Source organism: Mustela erminea, chromosome 9, assembly GCF_009829155.1.
Source record: "Mustela erminea isolate mMusErm1 chromosome 9, mMusErm1.Pri, whole genome shotgun sequence".
Classification (NCBI taxonomy): Eukaryota; Metazoa; Chordata; class Mammalia; order Carnivora; family Mustelidae; genus Mustela; species Mustela erminea.
Window position 1 is genome coordinate 108,324,928 of NC_045622.1, and position 18,980 is coordinate 108,343,907.

Consider the following 18,980-nt stretch of genomic DNA (forward strand, 5'->3'; position numbering starts at 1 on the left):
AATGAATCTTGGAACACTGAAAAAATAAAATAAAATTTTTAAAAAATGTAATACAGGGGCGCCTGGGTGGCTCAGTGGGTTAAAGCCTCTGCCTTCGGCTCAGGTCATGATCTCAGGGTCCTGGGATGGAGGCCCGCATCGGGCTCTCTGCTCAGCAGGGAGCCTGCTTCCTCCCTCTCTCTCTGCCTGCCTCTCTGCCTACTTGTGATCTCTGTCTGTCAAATAAATAAATAAATAATCTTTAAAAAAAATTTAAAAAACGTAATACAAATGTTTAGCTCTACCAACCGGATCCTAGAAGTGGAAGTGACAACTTGGACTCAACCCCTTCACCTTATGCTCCAGGGGTGGAGCAGTTAGGGAATTTGCCTGAGGTTACAAAATCAGGCTTTAAATCCATTATCTCCCAACTCCAGAGCCCTGGCTCTTAAGCATTTCCTGTCCTAGAACCTCTTGATTTGGGACTCTAATCAGCCATTTTAAATGTAGTGTGACAAATGCTAAGCTAAGGAGTCGGAAAGGTGAAGGTTGGCCTCTGCCTGACATCTCCCGTTACAATGAATTCCAACAGATGGTCTCCGTTTTTTGGATGTGTGAGATTTTGGTTGCAGTGTGCATGAAATAAGTGGGCATACTGGGTTTCTGGGCTTGGGGAGTCTTTTATGAGCACTTTACAGTCAAAATAAAGTATTACTCTCGGTCCCTTGGTAGTTGGAAGCACAATGTTCCCGAATCCTGCACTGCCAGATAATTTGTCTTCTGAAGCAGTCAAGAGGTCTAGAGGATCTGCCGTGTGTTTGGGGGTGAGGGAGGGGTGGGAGGACCCTCGGCCTTATCACAGAGTAATGGGAGTATTTCCAGGAGTTATTAAAGGTTGGCTGCTGAGCTTCTTGAACAGCCCTGGCTGGTGGGAGGCCTTCTGACCCTGGGTCAGGTGGCGGACCCGCTGCCGCTGCTGGAGCCAGTAGAGCATCTCCACCTTGTCGTGCTTCATCTTGTCCAGGTATCGCCGCCCCCTGAAGGTCACTGGCTCCCCAAAGACTGACTCAATCTCCTCCAGGAGGGAAGCCAAAGGAGCCTGTAGTACACTGATCTTCCTGTGTAGAAGGCTGCGGAACTGACTTTCCTCCAGGAAGCGACTCAGGTCCATGGCAGTCTTTTGGAAGAAGCGGTTGGGGTCAGAGGCTTGTCGCTCAAACCATTCTAGTCTCCCCAGCAACATCTCCCGCAGCTGAATGGGCTTCAGGGCTTGCTCCCAGGCACTCACCAATGAAGGCAGCTGCCTCAGACGGGCGTTGGAGCTGTACTTGATGACTATGTCCAGCCGGTCCTTGTCGGGGACCTCCAGCATGGACCACAGGCGTTCCAGACGCTTCTGTAGGTTCAGGATTTTGTAGGGTTCTCCCAGGAGGCTGATCTTCTTATTTCCTAGCCTGTGCTCTAGCACTGTGTTCCAATCCCACTCTCCTGGCACAAAGTCTGGCTCTTCATCTTCCAGCAAGGGAGGTGGGTACTGAATCTTTAGGGGCTCTCTGACAGGGGCTTTAGTCTCCACAGGAATTTCCTCTTCATACATTTGGAAGATGACATGGAGGAAATCGGTCTCTTGGTTGGTGAGGTACTTGAAGTAGTCATCCACAGACAAAGCGGTTTTCCACCAGCTCATCCAGGAGACTTTGTTTGACCACTTCTCCCAGCCTTTGCTTGCTTGGAGTGATGTGAGGGAGGCTGCCCTGTCAGAGGACTGTACAATGTTTGCTCCCTGGGAATAAAGCCCAGCTAACTTGGGATTGATGACGCGATACTGTTTTTCTTGACGTAGAATGGCTGAGGACAGGAAGGCTGACCAGTCTTTACTGGCTGAAGGCTCGACCAGGGGTCCCTGGTCCAAAGAGAAGTGGTCAGGAGAGACACGGCTCATCAACTCCTTGTAGACCTCCTTGATGTTATTGCCAACAAAGCAATTGATATCCATTTCCTCAATAAGTCTGGGTTCTAGTTCACCAGCCAGGTGGTTGTATAGGACTCCGGCCCCATCGACGTGGAAGGAGTCTAGGAAGTTTCTCTCAGACAACTGCACAGCAGCTGCCTGGACCACAGCCTGATTTCTTAGCTTCAAAGTAACAGTCACTGGTTGTGGTTGAAGTGGTAAGGATCTGGGGCACTGGAGGCCCCACTGCCCACTGGCTTCTTCCTCTTCGAGGCTCTTCAACATTCTCTGCAGTTCCTGCATGCGATGTGTGGCAGCTGGGCGGCGGGTCAGGGCACCCAGGAGTGGGGGCAGGCCCGAGTCCAGCGGGGAGTAGTGAGGTCTCTCCAGCTTCATGTTCTTTATCATCTGCTTCAGATCCTCAGCCACCATGTCGCCTGCCAACTCTGTTTTGCTTTCTGGAACCAGGACCAGTGGGGTTAAGGGGCGAGGGGGGAGTGGAGGAAGGCCCAGCTCGTTTGCTAGCTTCCAGCCTTCCCGCAGAGAGGGCATGGACTGGCCCCTCTGGAGTTGGGAGTAGAGGGGCGGGTGGGAGGAGGGGGAGGGAGCTCTGGTGGTGGGAATCACGGAGTACTTGGGCGGTGACACAATCTGTGCGGAACTGAGGTTGCTCTCTCTCTTCTTCCGCATGGTGGACAGCCACTGGAGAGGCTTTTTCTTCTTCAGCTGCGGGATGGACTTCAGTTCCTTCACTGGATCCATTTCAGGCTCGCTGAGAAACTCCTGCGGGCGGCTGAGTTGGATGAGGTAGTTTAGGGTGAGGTTGCAGCTTGGTACTTGGGCGAAGCTGGTGCTATGAAGCCATGGGATATAGTAAAGCTTGAAGGCCCCACTAGGGCCTACCGGGCGCAGCTTATGCATGCCACCGCGGGCCTGTTCTACCTTCAGCAGGGCGAGGAAGTCAGCGAGCAGGCAACGGTAGACCTCGGGACTGGTAAGAAAGATTGTGCAGTCCCTGGCGAGGCTGGCGGTCAAACGGGTGAGTGTGGCTGATTCAGTGAAGACCCCTCTGCGGGTCGACATGGTCTTCAGCAGGTGCAGGTAGCGTAAGAAGAGCTGCTCGCTGCTGAGCAGTACGTAGGTCTGGAGCCGTTTCCGCAGTCTCTGGTTGTTCAAGTGGCTCAGGCTAGGTTCAGTGGGAGGCTCCTGCCAGCTGCACTTCAGCTCGTCCAGGATGACCTCAGTGAAACGGAGTCGGCTTTCGGTAGGCACGCGCACCGCCAGCCCGCTGCTGGCCAGCCGGTTGGTCACTTGTTTGCACAGCGACGCCACCGTCAGCCGGGAGACCGGCAAAGGCAACAGCATCGGAACCTCCGGCGGAAGGCGCTTCTGAGATTCTGGGCGTGTCGCCTTGCGGGGGAAGAGCGACAGCGGGCCCAGCAACCGGTGGTAAAACCGCTGAAGCTCGGGCTCTGGTTTGTAGGGCTCCATCTTTGCGCTGGCGCCGCAGGAGCTCTGGGCCGAGGAGGCCAGGAGGTTACTAAGGCAACCAGTGGCCGAGGGCCCGAGTGCGCCTGCGCAGCCAGTGCCTCCCGACGCGTGACATAAGGGGGAGGGCCTGACGTGCGCGCGCTCCAGGAGGCGGGGCAAAGCGTGGCTTCTGAAGCTCCACCTCCCCGCTACGCCGTTAAGGTTTTGCGCTTGAGCGGCGGAATAGTTTAGGTCTTTCGGCCGGTGGTGGGTCCGGGATGGCTTCGGACTCCGGGGACCGCGGGACCGCCTGCACGGTGAGCGTCGAGGCCTCGTGTGCGAGTGTCTCTGGGCAGAGAGCCTCGGCCCCTGGGGTGGTTGTTACCGCAGGGAAAGGTTAACGCAGGCACCTGGGGCGGGGCCTCGGGCCTCCACGGGTAACGGGTTCGAGATTAGCAGGGCCCTTGGCGTTAACGTTGGGGGTTTGGTTTGGGACCGATAACGACTGGTAATGAGGGCCTGAGAAGGGGTCACGTGAGGGCATTTCCCAGGGCTTTGGGGGTGGTCCTACGGCAAACAGTGAAACAGTCACGCAAAGGGGTTCCCGAGTCTCATCAACCGGTCCCTGCCGCCCTTGCAGTTGGAGTTCACAGTGCAGATGACCTGTCAGAGCTGCGTGGACGCGGTGCGCACGTCCCTGCAAGGGGTGGCAGGTAAGAGCCAGAACAACTTTTGCGGACAGTCCGGAGGCCTCTAGAAGGAGCCGGCTAATCTCTTAAACCAACAACACTATTCCCATTTACACATGTGGAAGAACACAGAGGTAGGAAGGAACGTCTTCCGAGTCGCACGGAGACCCGGAGTCAGAGCCTTGAGTACAGATCTCCAGCCTGCCAGGCCAGAGCCCTCTACAGGCTCTGGTGCGTCTTACATCTCAGGTGCCCAGGGAGTGAGGAGCTAGACTGGGCATACATGGGCCCACCTCCAGAGGGTGTTTCCTGGATAGCAAGCCGCTCTTGCTTGCGAAATGGCATAATCTTGACAAAGCCAACAGCAGCCCTGGCCATGTTCCATCCTAGGCAGCTCCCAATTCTTATGAGCCAGCTAACTGGTCTGGAGGTGACCTTGCACGGTCAGAAACATCTGAGCAGGCAGAACCACCAGCGTGGCCCTGGGAACCGCTTGCCTTTGATTCTGTTAAATGTTCATCCAGTCATTCAGCAGGTATGGACCGGACCCTGGGGGCTTTTGAGGGAGAAGAGTTCACAAATGCTTAGGACACAGTCCCTGCCCCCAGGGAACGATGAGCATGCGAGCGTCGCTCATGGGAGAGATGAGGTGAGATGGATTCTAAGCTGGGACAGTGGTGGCACTTGGCCAGTACAGGGCAGCGATAGTGGATAAGGGTATGTGACTTCAAATTCCTTTCTTTGCATTCACATCCCAGCTTTGCCTCTTAGCCTCACCGTAGACGTCATGCATGTTACTACTTTTGTCTGTTTCTTCCGTGTTTAAATGGGGATGATAATGGAAGCTACCCTGGAGGATTGTCATGAAGAGTTAGTTGGTTAATACCTGTAAAGCTCTTTATTTATTTTTTTTTAAAGATTTTATTTATTTGACAGACAGAGATCACAGGTAGGCAGAAAGGCAGGCAGAGAGAGAGGAAGGGAAGAGGCTCCCTGCTGAGCAGAGAGCCTGATGCGGGACTCGATCCCAGGACCCTGAGATCATGACCTGAGCCAAAGCAGAGGCTTAACCCACTGAGCCACCCAGGTGCCCTGTAAAGCACTTTAAAAAAATCTCTGACATGTAGTGAGAGCGCACTAAATCTTAGAAAATATGAGAGGAAGGGCTTACAGGTGGCAGTTTGATTGGGCAGAAGCACTTGGGGACAGACATTGAAGCAGAGCGAGCGAGAGAGAGAAATGTTTTTAAAAAAAATACTCTTTGTTTGACAGAGACCTGACAGAGACCACACAAGCAGGGTTAGCGGAGGGGCGGGGGCGGGGAAGCAGGCCCTGCTGAATCTTGCTCAGCTGTGGAGCCAGCCTCCTTCTTGCTTCAGATGTGGTTCAAGAATTCTAGAAGTGCACTGTTACAGGGAGTAGCCCACTGGGGCCCTCCCACTCAAGGAGCAGAGAGTCAACTCTTAGGAGACCCAGGACAGGAACCCACCTGTGTGGAAGTCAGTCCCAGTCAAAGTCTTGTCTGCACTGAATCTAAAATATATTCGGAATTTAGTGGCCTCTCTTTTTCCATTCTTTGGCCTTCACACGAATCCAAGCCACCTTCCTTCTCCCTGACCCACACGAGAACCTCATCTTCGGGGCTTCCTCTTGCCTCTGTTGTCCCCTAGAATAGCTTTTCTTTTTTCTTTTTTCTTTTTTTTTAAATTTTTATTTCTTTATTTGACAGAGAGACCACAAGTAGGCAGAGAGGCAGGCAAAGAGAGAGGGGAAAGCAGGCTCCCCTCTGAGCAAAGAGCCTGATGTGGGGCTCGATCCCAGGACCCTGAGATCACAACCCGAAGGCAGCGGCTTAACCCACTGAGCCACCCAGGAGCCCCATCCAACAGCTTTTCCGTACAGAAGCTCAAGTGATTTTAAAATTACACCTTAGAGGGGCGCCTAGGTGGCTCATTGGGTTAAGCCTCTACCTTTGGCTCAGGTCATGATCTCAGGGTCCTGGGGTCGAGCCCCGCATCAGGCTCTCTGCTCAGCAGGGAGCCTCTTCCCTTCCTCTCTCTGCCTGCCTCTCTGCCTACTTGTGATCTCTGTCAAATAACTAAATTAATTAATTAAATAAAATTATACCTTAGATAATATCACTGTCCTGTTCATTTAGGCCTTTAATAACCCTCTGAGTTAGGTAGTAGTAGTATCTCAATTTGCAAATGAGGCAGCTGAACAGAAAACTCAACAGAAAGGTTGAGTAACTTGTCTAAGGCCACACAGGTGGTATGTGGCAGACTCAGGATTTCAACTCCAGAGTCCACTCTCAACCACTGTACATTGTGCCTTTTCCCAGTAGCCTCCCAGTGCCATAAAATTGAAATCCGGATTCTTTCCTGTTGGGCCTTGCTTGACTGGTCTCCACTTATAGCTCCCTGTCTCATTATTCTCTTTATTCCCAACTGTAGCCACACTGGCCTTCTTTTCTTCTTGGAACACACGTCACTGTTGTTCCTGCCCATGCTGTTCCCTTGCTTGGAAGGCTGTTACCTGACTACATTCAGGCCTTTGCTTAGGGTCCCAGACCAGCCTCAGTGGCTCGCCCACATTTGTTCCCTAACACCTAGCTCACCGATCTCTCCTTTCACTGTCTGCATCGCTCGTGTGTGTATATTTGACATTTGTATCCCTGCCCTGGAACACATGCTATTTCCTGGGGCACAGATGTTGCATGACTTGTTCCCCGCACACTTCTACTGGCTGGAACGCGGCCCGTGATGGGTGCTTAGTGTCTGCTTGTTAAATGAGGTGAGCAAACAAAATTTCTCATACTGTGCACCCTGCTGGGCTCTGGGAGCCTCCATGGGAGCTGAACCGCACTTTCTGTGGGGCAGGGGGACCGAGCATCAGCTTTGGGGTGGGACAGGCTGCCTTCCGCACTTTGGGACCTCAAGCCAGTTGGGTCACCCTCTAGCCTCGTTTCCTCACCTGCCAGATGAGGGCAGTATCCTCGTCCTGATGTGTGTAAGACGGAGCACAGCTCTTGGCATCCCCTGGAGGCTCGGAGCACTGGAGTCCCCCATCACCCTCCCGTACCCCCTTTGCGGCCATGGACATTCAGAGGCATCTCTAGGCGGACCCAGAACTCACAACGCTCCACTGGCTGCCTGGTGGCACAGGGAGAAAACTTGGAGGGTTTTCTTCTCACAGAATCGCCCTGTACTTGCAGGGGTGGGGCTGCGAGTCTCCCCACTTCTGCCCCTCCCCCGACAGTGTCCCTGCGCCTTGCCCGTACCCTGGGGGTTGTTATTCCCGTCTCTGCCTGGTGGTTAATCCAGGCATAGCTTGGCTTTTCCCACAGCCTGGGAGGCCCCCCTGGGGACAAAGACCAGTGCGTTCCCTGACCCTGGTCTCTTCCACACCCAGCCCAGCACACATTTGGTGAGAGAATATGGAGGGAACCCAGAGATGAAGGGAACAACAGTAGTCCGTGTAGCCTTCGGTTCACAGAGCGCCATCTCAACAGCGCGTGAATCTGATTTAACCTTTGTCTTCTTGACTGCGCACTGCTCCCCTGGGCTTTATGTGCGGAGCAATAAACACATTTGCCAAGATCAGAGAGAGATGAGGTGAGAGCAGCATGACTGTCCCCAGTCCCTCCCCTGTGCACTGGCTAAGGTTGGAGAGTTCTCTTAAAAGGCTTGGGAGCCCTGAGTATCTGAATGAAAGAGAAGTGCCTTCTCTTCCTTCTCCCGGGTGGCTCGATGGCCCCCGAAGATGAGCAGGTGTCCGAGTCATCCCACAGTCTCTGCACGCAGGGTGACGTCGGGGATTTGGTGGGCAGTTGAAACACACTAACTTTTGAACCTGACCCTTGTGGATCACACAGAGCTCTCGCGCTTACAGAGGATTATAGTCAGGGCAGCGTGAGATCCTTGGGGGAAGAGGGAGCTACAGGAGGACAGAGGATGGGGTCCTAACCCAGCCTGCAGGGTGGGGGCTGTTTCAGGGTGACCAGCGTCCGGATGTGCTCCAGAGCTAGGCGGCCTTAGATGAGTTCCATTTCCACAACTTACTACACTGTGCCTTTGAGCAAGGTTCTTAAATCTTTCTGTGCATTGGGCGCCTGGGTGGCTCAGTGGGTTAAAGCCTCTGCCTTTGGCTCAGGTCATGATCTCAGGGTCCTGGGATCGAGGCCGGCATCGGGCTCTCTGCTCAGCTGGGAGCCTGCTTCCTCCTCTCTCTGCCTGCCTCTCTGCCTACTTGTGATCTCTGTCTGTCAAATAAATAAATAAAAATCTTTAAAAAAAAAATCTTTCTGTGCATTAATACTCTCATCTGTGATAAAGGGATAATAGGACCCACCTCGGGGCGCCTGGGTGGCTCAGTGGGTTAAGCCTCTGCCTTCGGCTCAGGTCATGATCCCAGGGTCCTGGGATTGAGCCCCGCATCGGGCTCTCTGCTCAGCTGGGAGCCTGCTTCCTCCTCTCTCTGCCTGCCTCTCTGCCTACTTGTAATCTCTCTCGCTGTTAAATACATAAATAAAATCTTTAAAAAAAAAAAATAGGACCCACCTCACAGGGTCACTTGACTGTCTAATGAGCTAATATGGGAAAAGTACAAAAAAGCCCACAGTGCACGTGCGGCAGATGTGAGTTCTCATGATGATGATGATAGCTCCCCCCCACCCCGTTTTTTGATGTGTGTAACAGCTTTATTGACATATAATTCAAATATCACAGAATATTCCCATTTTAAGTGTACATTTTAATGGTTTTTAAGATGTCCAGAGCTGTGTGGCCGTTACCACTGCCACTTGTATGTTTCGGCCCCTCGTGAAGGAATCGCGCCCTTCCGCTATCGGCCTCCCGTTCCCCGATCCCCTCATCCACTCTCTGTCTCTAGGGTTTTCCCTCTTTGGGATTTTCTGTCCATGATGGCATCACCTACCACGTGAGCTTTTGTGGCCGGCGCTCACTTTACATCGTAATTTCAAGCTCCTTCCCTATGGTGGCATTATGGGGCAGTTCCTTCCCTTGTATCTTTTTATGGCTGAGAAATAATGGCTACACGTTTTCTTTATCCATTCATCTGTTGATGGACATTTGGGTTATTTTCACCTTTTGGCTATCGTGAATCATGGACTGTTAATTGATGGGCCGCTTTTATAAAAACATCTTAAAATAATTATTTGTGTTTTTCAAGTTGTAAAGCATGCCTGGCACATAATAAGGACCAACAATACTCCTGGGGGTGAGGGGGCCTTATCCCCACTTTATTCCTAAAGATACAGACTCAGAGAGGTTGAGGGCCCGGCACAGTCAGAAGGCGGTTTCCGAGCTTGCCTGCAGCCGTGGGAAGGTTGGTGAAGATGAGTTGGGGAGGGACGGGGCTCTCTCATCCCTGCTCCCGGCACAGGGGTGTCAGCCCTCTGCTGCCTTCTCCCCTCTGTCTCCTTCTAGGTGTCCAGAGCGTGGAAGTGCAGCTGGAGAACCAGATGGTCCTGGTGCAGACCACGCTGCCCAGCCAAGAGGTGCAGGCCCTTCTGGAAGGCACAGGGCGGCAGGCAGTGCTCAAGGGCATGGGGAGTGGCCTGTTGCGTGAGTAGCCACTCTGGCCCTGGCCTTGGCCTCTCTGGGAGGGAGGTGGCCTGGCGCTGGTACATACCCAAACCATAGGATTTGGGGGTGTGGGGTTCGAGTGGCTTTGGGGAAGGTGGGAAAGTTATGTGGAGCTCTCTCCCTGCCCTTCCTGGGCCGTGTGGGGCTAGCCAAGGTGGCGAGCCAGCCCGGCTGTCTGGTACCTTGCAGAGAATCTGGGGGCAGCAGTTGCTATTCTGGAGGGCCCTGGTCCTGTGCAAGGGGTGGTGCGCTTCCTGCAGCTGAGCCCTGAACGCTGCCTCATCGAGGGGACCATTGATGGCCTGGAGCCTGGGCTGCATGGACTCCACGTCCATCAGTTTGGGGACCTCACGGGGAGCTGCGACAGGTGAGTCATCTGTGACCTGCCCTGTGGCATCTTCATCCCCTGCTCATACATCCCCCGGCGTGCCTGGGCTGTATGCGGCTACCCGCACACGCTTTTACACTTGGTCCTCACAAGAACCGCGAGGCCTGTCCACCCAGGCCCAGTCTGCGGACGAGGAAGTGGAAGCTCCGAGGTTAAATGACCAAGGCCCTGGGGCATGTGAATGGTGGGGTGGGATTTGAACCCACATCTGACCTTAATGCTCCTGTTCGTGGCCATCGTATGGCCTCTGTGGCGGAAGTGACTTCTGGACACAGCAGGGCAGGTCCCCGTGTCACACTGTTTGTTGGGCTGTGTGGCAGTTAGTTCTTACTCATCTGCGTCTCCCCTGAAAGCTTGGTGAGGGCGGGACCCACATCAGAGTCTGGCACAGAGTGAGTCTGTCGGGTGAGTGAGTAGAATAAACACAGTTAGAGTGAGAGGGGGATCAGCGGCCTGGGAGCCAGTGTCTTGCTTCTCAACTGCTCCCTTTTCTTCTTAGCTGTGGGGACCACTTTAACCCTGATGGAGCATCTCACGGGGGCCCTCAGGACTCTGACCGGGTAAGTGTCCATCCGGGGGAGGCTTAGGCTGCGAGAGGGCCCGAGGCCTCAGGCAAGGCAGGCCACTGCTGGGGCCTTAGCGCACTATTTTTTGGTGCGGTCCCCTCTCTTTATTTTGTTCATTTAGAAACATCAACCCTTTCCGTGGTGGAGGCCCCCCCGTCCCCCCCACCCCGTCCCGCCCCCCCCCCCCCCCCCCCCCCCCCCCCCCCCCCCCCCGCCCAGGAGCTCCCAGTCCTGTGACGGAGACCCTTGAGAGCCCCGTGCCTGCAGGGCAGTGAGGAGATCCTTGCAGGAGCCTATAGGAGGCCCTGGGAGCCCAGAGTATACGCACCCATCCGCCCTGAGCCTGAGGACATGGGCAGTGGGAGGAAGCTTCCTGGAGAAGCCGAACGTGTGGACGTTGAAAATCTTACCCAATGGCGCAGCTCCCTTCGTGGAGTTGCACTTTTCCCCAGAGAACTGTTTGCCTTCAGCGGGGTGGCGAGCGGCAGGCCGCCTTGGTTTTGGCTCATCTGCATATGGCCTGTTCGGTTAGTCGGTCACATTTTGCTGCAAGTTAACTCCGTTTTTTCCTCAGATAAACTTGGGTATTCTTAATGTTTTAATCCAGCACAGAATGTTTCAAACATTCCAAAGTACACAAACTTGTCCCAGGCTCCTGTGCCCTATGTCCCCATCACCCGCTCTTTTTTTTTTTTTTTTTTTTAATTTATTTATTTATTTGACAGAGAGAGATCACAAGTAGGCAGAGAGGCAGGCAGAGAAAGGGGGAAGCAGGCTCCCCAGGGAGCCTGATGCGGGGCTTGATCCCAGGACCCTAAGATCATGACCTGAGCCGAAGGCAGAGGCTTTAACCCACTGAGCCGCCCAGGCGTCTCTAAGGTAGAGTTTGTTTTGTTTTTTTTAGGTAGACTTGTTTCTTAATAAGAAACTTGATATAGCCAGAGAGATGGGAAAACCAGTTCTTTTTTTTCTTTTTTTTTTTTTAGATTCTATTTATTTATTTGACAGAAAGACACAGTGAGAGACAGAATACAAGCAGGGGGAGTGGGAGAGGGAGAAGCAGGCTCTCTGCTGTGCAGGGAGCCCCATGCAGGGCTCAGCCCCAGGTCCCTGGGATCATGGCCTGAGCAAAAGGCAGCCGTTTAACGACTGAGCCACCCAGGTGCCCCAAAAACCAGTTCTTGTAGCCATAAGAGCAGGCCCACTGTGAAAACAGTCTGTGGTGGTCAAATAAACATTAGTAGAGTCCCACTGGATTCTGGCCTGCAGGGTCCGAGAACTGCAGAAGGCCTATGTTTTCTTCTTCCTCTTCTTCTTTTCTTCTTTTTTTAAAAAGATTTATTTATTTATTTGACAGACAGAGATTACAAGTAGGCAGAGAGGCAGGCAGAGAGAGAGAGGGGGAAGCAGGCTCCCTGCTGAGCAGAGAGCCCGATGTGGGGCTCGATCCCAGGACCCTGAGATCATGGCCTGAGCCGAAGGCAGAGGCTTTAACCCACTGAGCCACCCAGGCACCCCTTCTTTTTCTTTTTTTAACATTTAATTATTTAATTATTTGAGAAAGAGCAAGCGCATGTGTGGGGGAGGGACAGAGAGAGAGAGAGACTCTCAAGCAGACTCCCTGGTGAGTGCTCAGCCTGATGTGGGACTCAGTCTCACGACCCTGTGATCATGACCTGAGCTGAAACCAAGAGGCCGATGCTTAAGGGACCCAAGCACCCAGGCACCCCCATGGTGCATGTTTCTTATTTCACGTACTTGATTTTTTGGACAGTTCTGTGGCATTTCAAAGGGTGAGAAGTTTGACCCCATTCCTCTCCTGCCCTGGGAAGCTGGAGAAGCCAGACGAGTTTCTGTCGGGCCCACTGTGTGGTGCTGTGTTTGTGCTCAGCATGGCAGCGGGTTCTTGCTGTGTGTCAGATGACTCTGAACTTGGGGGTTTAAAACAGCAAGCGTTCATCATCTCAGTTTCTCTGGAGCAGGAACCTGGATGCAGCTTAGCCGGGGGCCTCTGGCTTAGGGGGACTGTAGTCAAGGCGTGGCCGGGGCTGCTGTCATCTGAAGGCTCCTGTTGCTCTTGGCAGCCTCCTCAGGTCCTCCCTGGCGGTTGGCCAGAGACATCAGCCCTTTGCCACGTGGGCCTTTTCCTAGGGCGGCTCGCAACACAGCAGCTGGGCTTCCCTGAGAGCAAGTGCGTGAGAGAGGGCATCCCAGACTGAGCCAAGCCGTTCTCTTTCTGTAACCGAATCTAGCCAGTACACTAGGTCCAGCCCACTCAGTGGAGGAGCACACAGGGATGTAGTACGTGGGAAGGTGCATCGCACAGGCTGTTGTCCTCATCAAGCCTTGAGAGGTGCTGCACAGAAATCAAGCCAGAGAACAGAGAGTGTGAACTGTCAGACAAAGCGGAGAAAATGCCTTAGGCAGAGCCCCCAAGGCATGAACCAGCAAGGGGCATTTGGGAACTGGGAGCACCGTGTCTCTCACAAAGCCGAGATCAGAAGGGTGAGAAGCTGCCTTGCCACCTGTGCCTTGGCCTGTTTGGACCGGGCCCCTCTCTGGGCGGGGAATCAGGAGGGGCTGGACCCAGCTGCCCTAGCGTCCCCAAGTCCTTGATAGAGGAAGAGGAAGACTTGAGTAACATCTAGCCCGCCGAGGCCACCATGATGCCTGATGAATCCCTTTGGGATTTCTGCATCTGCTTTGGCCAGCTGGAAGTGAATTCAGTGTGGGAATTTACACCAGAGCCTGGTTGTCCCTTTGCACATCTCCTGACTGATCTCCAAGGGGCCTTCTCTTCTCTCACCTGTCCCCAGTCCTTCCCCTTCATGAACTGTGCTAGAGGGATTGCTGCCAAGCACAGTGTAACCGTGGCATGCCCCTGCCCACACCCGTTTTTTGAATCCCCGGTACCTGAGGGCTCTGTAGGCCCAGCCCAGTTGCTGGGTGTGACATTCAAGGCCCTGCGGTCTGGTTCCTCCTTCCCCAAGTGCAGGGGAGGGAGAGGACCATGCTGCTGGGCCATGCCTCTGAGCCGCACTGCCAGGCTGCTCGCCCCTTCAGCCCAGTCCTGAAGATGCTCCTCGAGGCTCGGTATCCCCTCCCCTTCCTTGATCTTTGTACCCGAAAGGCTGCCCGTGCAGGGTCACACAGAGTGCCAGGCGTCAGCAGCAGATGTCTCTCTGGAAAACCGGATAAAGCAGAGGTGGTGCTCCTTGCTGCTTGTCAGCCCCACCACGCAGTGACATGCTCTGTGACCGTGCGTCTCAGCAAGGTCGTGTGCACCAGCCCACACGGGCAAGGCACCTGCTTCTGCCTAAAGTGTCTGATTGTGGAGACAACTTACTTGCACCAATGTGGGTCCCTGTGACTTGTCAGTAGGGTCCGGTCCGCAGAAAACCTCCTCTGTGCCGTACTTAGTCTATGTTTCATAATCACTGGTCTGTTCTGTGTCTGTCTCCCCACCACGCTTCGAGATCCTTGCCCGGGGTTGGGGGGCTGCACACGTACCCCACCCCCATGCCGGCAGTGTGTGTCTGACGTAGGCAGTGCTCAGTCGATGTGTTGGGACATTTTGTGCTACCTTAAAAGGGAGAAGGTAGGCAGAGCCAGCTTCTGGGCGGGGGCAGAACAGGCCCCCTGCTCCGTGTGTTTTTCTCTCTCCCAGGAGGCTGGGAGTCAGGGAATGGTCCTGGCTGCTTCCTTAACTTAAGCCCAGGGGAATCGTAGACTGCCAAGAGTCAACGAGAGGTTGGAGAACTGGGCTCGCAAAGCGGTAGCAGCCGGGCTCGTTTCTGAGGCTGAGACACAGGAGGGGCAACAGCCTTGCAGGAGACATGGTCCGCTCCAGTGGGCAGGACCGCACGGAAGGCAGTCGCTGTCCGGCATTTCAGTACCCGGGAGGGAGCATCCGGTTCCCTTTCTTGTGCCCTCGGCCACCCCGTTATCCCAGCAGACTGTACCCAGAGGAGGACGTTGGTACCTTTGGGAAGGGGAATCGGATCCTGGGAAGCTAGAAGCTAGCAGCCTCGCCCCACGCACCCCTCTTCTCTCGCCCGGGTCTCATTGCAGCACCGTGGAGACCTGGGGAACGTGCGCGCCGATGCTGACGGCCGAGCCAGCTTCAGGATAGAGGACGAGCAGCTGAAGGTAGCGCTGCAAGAGGAGGCGGGGTCTCTCCTAGCCGGCCGCTGTCTGAGGCTGTTATCTGCCCTCAAAGGTATGGGATGTGATCGGCCGAAGCCTGGTCATCGACGAGGGAGAAGATGACCTGGGCCGGGGTGGCCATCCCTTATCCAAGGTCACGGGGAACTCAGGAGAGAGGTGAGAGATGCCACCCCGAGCAGGAGACTCCACTCGGCCAGTGGCTTATGGTCAAGCCCAGAGGAGCCCAGACCAGTGTCCAGGGCCTACCCCTGACCACACGTTCTTCCTCAGGTTGGCCTGTGGCATCATCGCACGCTCTGCTGGCCTCTTCCAGAACCCCAAGCAGATCTGCTCCTGTGATGGCCTCACCATCTGGGAGGAGCGAGGCCGGCCTATTGCTGGTGAGGGACGGAAGGAGCTCGCCAAGCCGCCTGCCCACCTCTGAGCGCAGCCTCAGCCCTGGGGGGGGCTGTTCTCCCCGCTGAGCACTGTCCGCTTCCGGAGAGAGGGGAGGAGCCCTGCTTGCCTGGTCCCAGCAGAACTCGGGTACGGGGTGCGAAGGGTCACTTTGATGTTCCCTTGGCAAATTAAAGTTTTATTTTCATATGGAACTCTGGATTTTGTCCGTGTCCCAGTGTCCCTTTATGGGCTTACTGAACACAGTCTGTGTCTCCGGCCGTCATGTGAGAACTATCTCTTGGCTTTGGAGCCAAACAAAACTGGATTCAGATCTACACAGCTACCGAGGGCAGCATTCCCTTCAGGGTCACAGTGCGGGACCACGGCGCGCAGGTGGCTGGTCACACACCCTGCTTTAGTTTCTCCCTGTGCTTGGCCCTGCCGTGTGGGAAGTCGAGGGCTGCAGGTGGCTCTCTTCTCCCTGCCCTGTCAGCTGAGTAGCCGAAGAAGCCTGTCTGCTGAGGAGCAGAGGAGGCAGAGGCACAGGGAGCTCCTCTGAGCTGTTGGGTAATGTCAGACACCCCCGAGCGCCCGCTCTGGGCCTTTCCTGAGGCCTCCTGCTTCCTGACCCGGGGGGGGGTCAGGAGTCACTCCTGGATTTTCCCCAGGCATCCCCTCCTCCTGCTTTTTGAATTAGTTTGGCTTGAGTTGATTTTTTTAATTCACAAGTAAAAGACTTTTAATTAACCTAATAAGCAGAGTGTTTGGCGCAGGACCTGGCACGCAGGAAGTTAAGGGACTGGTGGCTGTGCTTCGGAGGCCAGACGGGGCCCCTGGAGGCTGCCCCAGCTGAGCCCTGCTCTCACAGGGATGGCCGGTACCCAAGGACCAATGTGTGGGGCCAGGAGTTCTGGGCGCCCCCACTTACCGTTTTGCCTCCCTCCCCCGACACTCCTAACCCCCCACTGGACTTGGTCAGGCTTGCTCATCCATGACAAAACAGCTTTTATCACACAGTGGACTGTCAGAATACAAACTTTGCCCCTTACCATGTCTGCTTGGAACCAGGCAGGTGATTTTCCAGCCTGCTGACCTTGCTGACTTGTGCCTGACTCTGTTCCCATTCCCTAGGCCTTTCCTCTTTCTCCCTCAAGGCCGCCGGCTCTGCGCCCAGCCCTAGCCCTTGGACCCTGCTCTCTCTTGCCAAGCCTGTGCTGGTTGCTTTCCAGCTCCCCTGATTCCTGGGAACCAAACCCCTTTCAAGCAGGGGACCCGGGCTATCTTCCCCCGCCCCAAATCATTGCAGGAGCTCCTCATGGACCCTGCCCACAGCCAGCGCCTGGCCTCCTCTCTCCTTCATTCTGGAACGACAGCTGGGTTTCACCCTCCCATGGCCAAATCCTACCAAACCCTACCACTCCGTTCCCACTTTTAAAGAATCAGCATCCCCATTAGCTTTTCTCTCTTTTAAACTCTTAACCGTTGGGGTTCCTGGGTGGCTCAGTGGGTTAAGCCTCTGCCTTCAGCTCAGGTCATGGTCTTGGGGTCCTGGGATCGAGTCCTGCATCGGGCTCTCTGCTCAGTGGAGAGACTGCTTCCCCCCACCGCCCCCCTGCCTGCCTCTCTGCCTACTTGTGATCTCTGCCAAATAAATAAATAAAAATCTTCCAAAAAAATGAACTCTTAACTGCATTGCTTTCTTTTTTTTTTTTAATTTAATTTTATTTTTTTAAGATTTATTTATTTGAGAGAGAGAGAGAGAGGGCAGGCACACGTGGTGGATGGGGAAGGGTAGAGGGAAAAGAAGAACCAGGCTCCCCGCTGAGCAGAGAGCCCGATGCGGGGCTCGATCCCTGGACCCCGAGATCATGACCAGGGCTGAAGGCAGATGCTTAACCCACTGAGCCCACCAGGTGCCCCAAGGTTTTATTTTTAAGTAATCTCTCCACCCAAGGTGGAGTTTGAACTTACAGCCCTGAGATCATGAGTCACATGCTCCCCTGACAGAGCCAGGTGCCCTTTAACTGTGTAGTTTTTTTTTTTTTTTTAAGTTTTTGTTTTGTTTTAAGAGAGAGGGAGAGAGAGAGAGAGCATGACAGGGGGAGGGGCAGAGGGAGAAGCAGACTCCCCGCTGGGCAGGGAGGCCAATGTGGGGCTGGATCCCGGGACCCCGGGATCATGACCTGAGCCAAAGGCAGCCTCTAAACTGACTGAGCCACCCAGGCACTCCTAACTGTGTAGTTTTTAAACTTTGGTTTTAAACCACAGAACACGGTTCAAACACGGCTCTTAAAGGCCTAACGGTGAAGCAAATGTGGAAATTTGGCTAAAGTTCCAAAAAATCCTAGGGCTCCTGGGAGCACAGTTTGAAAATCTTTGCCAAATTCAGTCATGTTTGTGTTGTGTCTCAGTCTCTACCATGTCCACAAGCCCATTTGTACTATCATTTACCAAATACTTAAGAAATTTTTTAGCCACTTTTAAACTTAATTAAAAATGAAATTTTTATCATTTTTGGCTAACACCTATTAGTGATTATTAAGTGTTTTCTAAACACTCTATGCAATAACTCATGTAATCCTCAAGGTGATGACACATAGTAGCTTCTGTTGTTATCCCGTGTTACAGATGAGCAAACTGAAGCACAGGGTGGTTATGTAACTTGCCCAAGGTCCCACAGCAGTGTCTCAGATCAGACCCAGGCGGGCCAGCTCGAGGCCTATACTCTTAACCACTGTTGGTTCTCACTATAAGGTATGGGAAGTAGGATTCATTTGTCATAAACAGGAATTTGCTAGAGAAAGAAAATACGTACATAGCTACTAAAATAATATTAAAAATTAAAAATTGTTCTGTGAGCCACCCCAAAATTGTGTGTCACTCCAGTGGTTTTACACCGCGTTTCAGGGAACCCAGACACTTTCTTTTGTTTCCGGTTCTCTGCCTCCATTTATTACTTTTCCTCAGACCCAGGTGCTTTTTCAGTGGTCCCCAGCAGCGCCCCCCAGCCTCATGTCCACGTCTTAGGGACCTCTCGTCTCTCCCTTCCCTCTTCACTCTGGGTTTGCCCTTCCTGGCGTTCCGTTCTCAGTGCTGCCTGGGGCTCCACACTGGATTTGTAGAGCTGTGAACATTTAAGGAACCTCCTATTTTCGCAAGGAGGAGACCTTCTCCCCAGCAGAACTCTGGCAGAGGGGCCCAACTGGAGCCCCTTTCCAGAGCAGTGGCAGAGCCTCTTTTGGGGACTCCTGGCTGCCAGTGGGGGTCCCAGGAAGCAGTGGGGCTGTTTCTGAGGGCAGCTGCAACTCTGGCTCCTGAAAATCCCTCTTCCTGTTCATCTGTCTTCTCCAGTGGCTCTCGGGGTGGGGGTGGGGGGGCTTGTCCCCGGACCAGCAGCATGAGCATCACTTGGAAAGGTTTGAAGGCAAATTCCTGGGCTTCCCTCCAGACTCACTGAATCAGAAACTCTGTGGGTGAAGCCTGGAAATCTGTTTTAAGAGCCTTCTAGGTGATTCTGAAACACACTAAAGTTTGAGAACTACTAGTCTCATCTTTTAAAAAAATGGTTAGCTCCGGGTCTGGTACCCTCCCAGAGCTGCGTGTATACCTGTCTCTATCTTCATGTAGGAGCAGGGTCTGGGACCGTCCTCCAGCCCCCAAAGACTTCTCTTCAAATTTAAATACATATATGATACCTACTTCCAAGGAGGACTTGCTTTGTCTTAGCCAGAGACAAAGAGATTATATCTAAAAACCAAAGTGAGGGAATCACCATAAGAGCGAACA

The 18,980-nt window shown here is 53.8% G+C and overlaps 2 protein-coding genes across 2 annotated transcripts; one reads left to right on the top strand and one right to left on the bottom strand.

Annotated features, from left to right (window-relative positions):
* Window positions 1–514: 514 nt before the first annotated feature.
* Window positions 515–3,536, bottom strand: CCDC87 (coiled-coil domain containing 87). Its single transcript, XM_032357531.1, is given in 2 exon segments — window positions 515–3,514; window positions 3,516–3,536. Coding segments are annotated over 2 exon segments (2,700 nt in total). The 3' UTR covers window positions 515–835.
* A 29-nt stretch (window positions 3,537–3,565) lies between these two features.
* On the top strand, window positions 3,566–15,406 carry CCS (copper chaperone for superoxide dismutase). The gene is made up of 8 exons (XM_032357534.1): window positions 3,566–3,717; window positions 4,041–4,113; window positions 9,537–9,674; window positions 9,885–10,062; window positions 10,583–10,643; window positions 14,721–14,798; window positions 14,869–14,972; window positions 15,087–15,406. Exons 1-8 carry the CDS (start codon window positions 3,679–3,681, stop codon window positions 15,238–15,240), a joined length of 825 nt encoding a protein of 274 aa, XP_032213425.1. The 5' UTR covers window positions 3,566–3,678; the 3' UTR covers window positions 15,241–15,406.
* The last annotated feature ends 3,574 nt before the right edge of the window (window positions 15,407–18,980 follow it).

Coding starts and splice junctions, on each gene's coding strand:
- CCS (XM_032357534.1), top strand. CDS start 3,679: ATGGCTTCGGACTCCGGGGACCGCGGGACCGCCTGCACG. Junction 4,114..9,536: donor GTCCCTGCAAGGGGTGGCAG/GTAAGAGCCAGA, acceptor GTCTCCTTCTAG/GTGTCCAGAGCGTGGAAGTG. Junction 9,675..9,884: donor CATGGGGAGTGGCCTGTTGC/GTGAGTAGCCAC, acceptor GGTACCTTGCAG/AGAATCTGGGGGCAGCAGTT.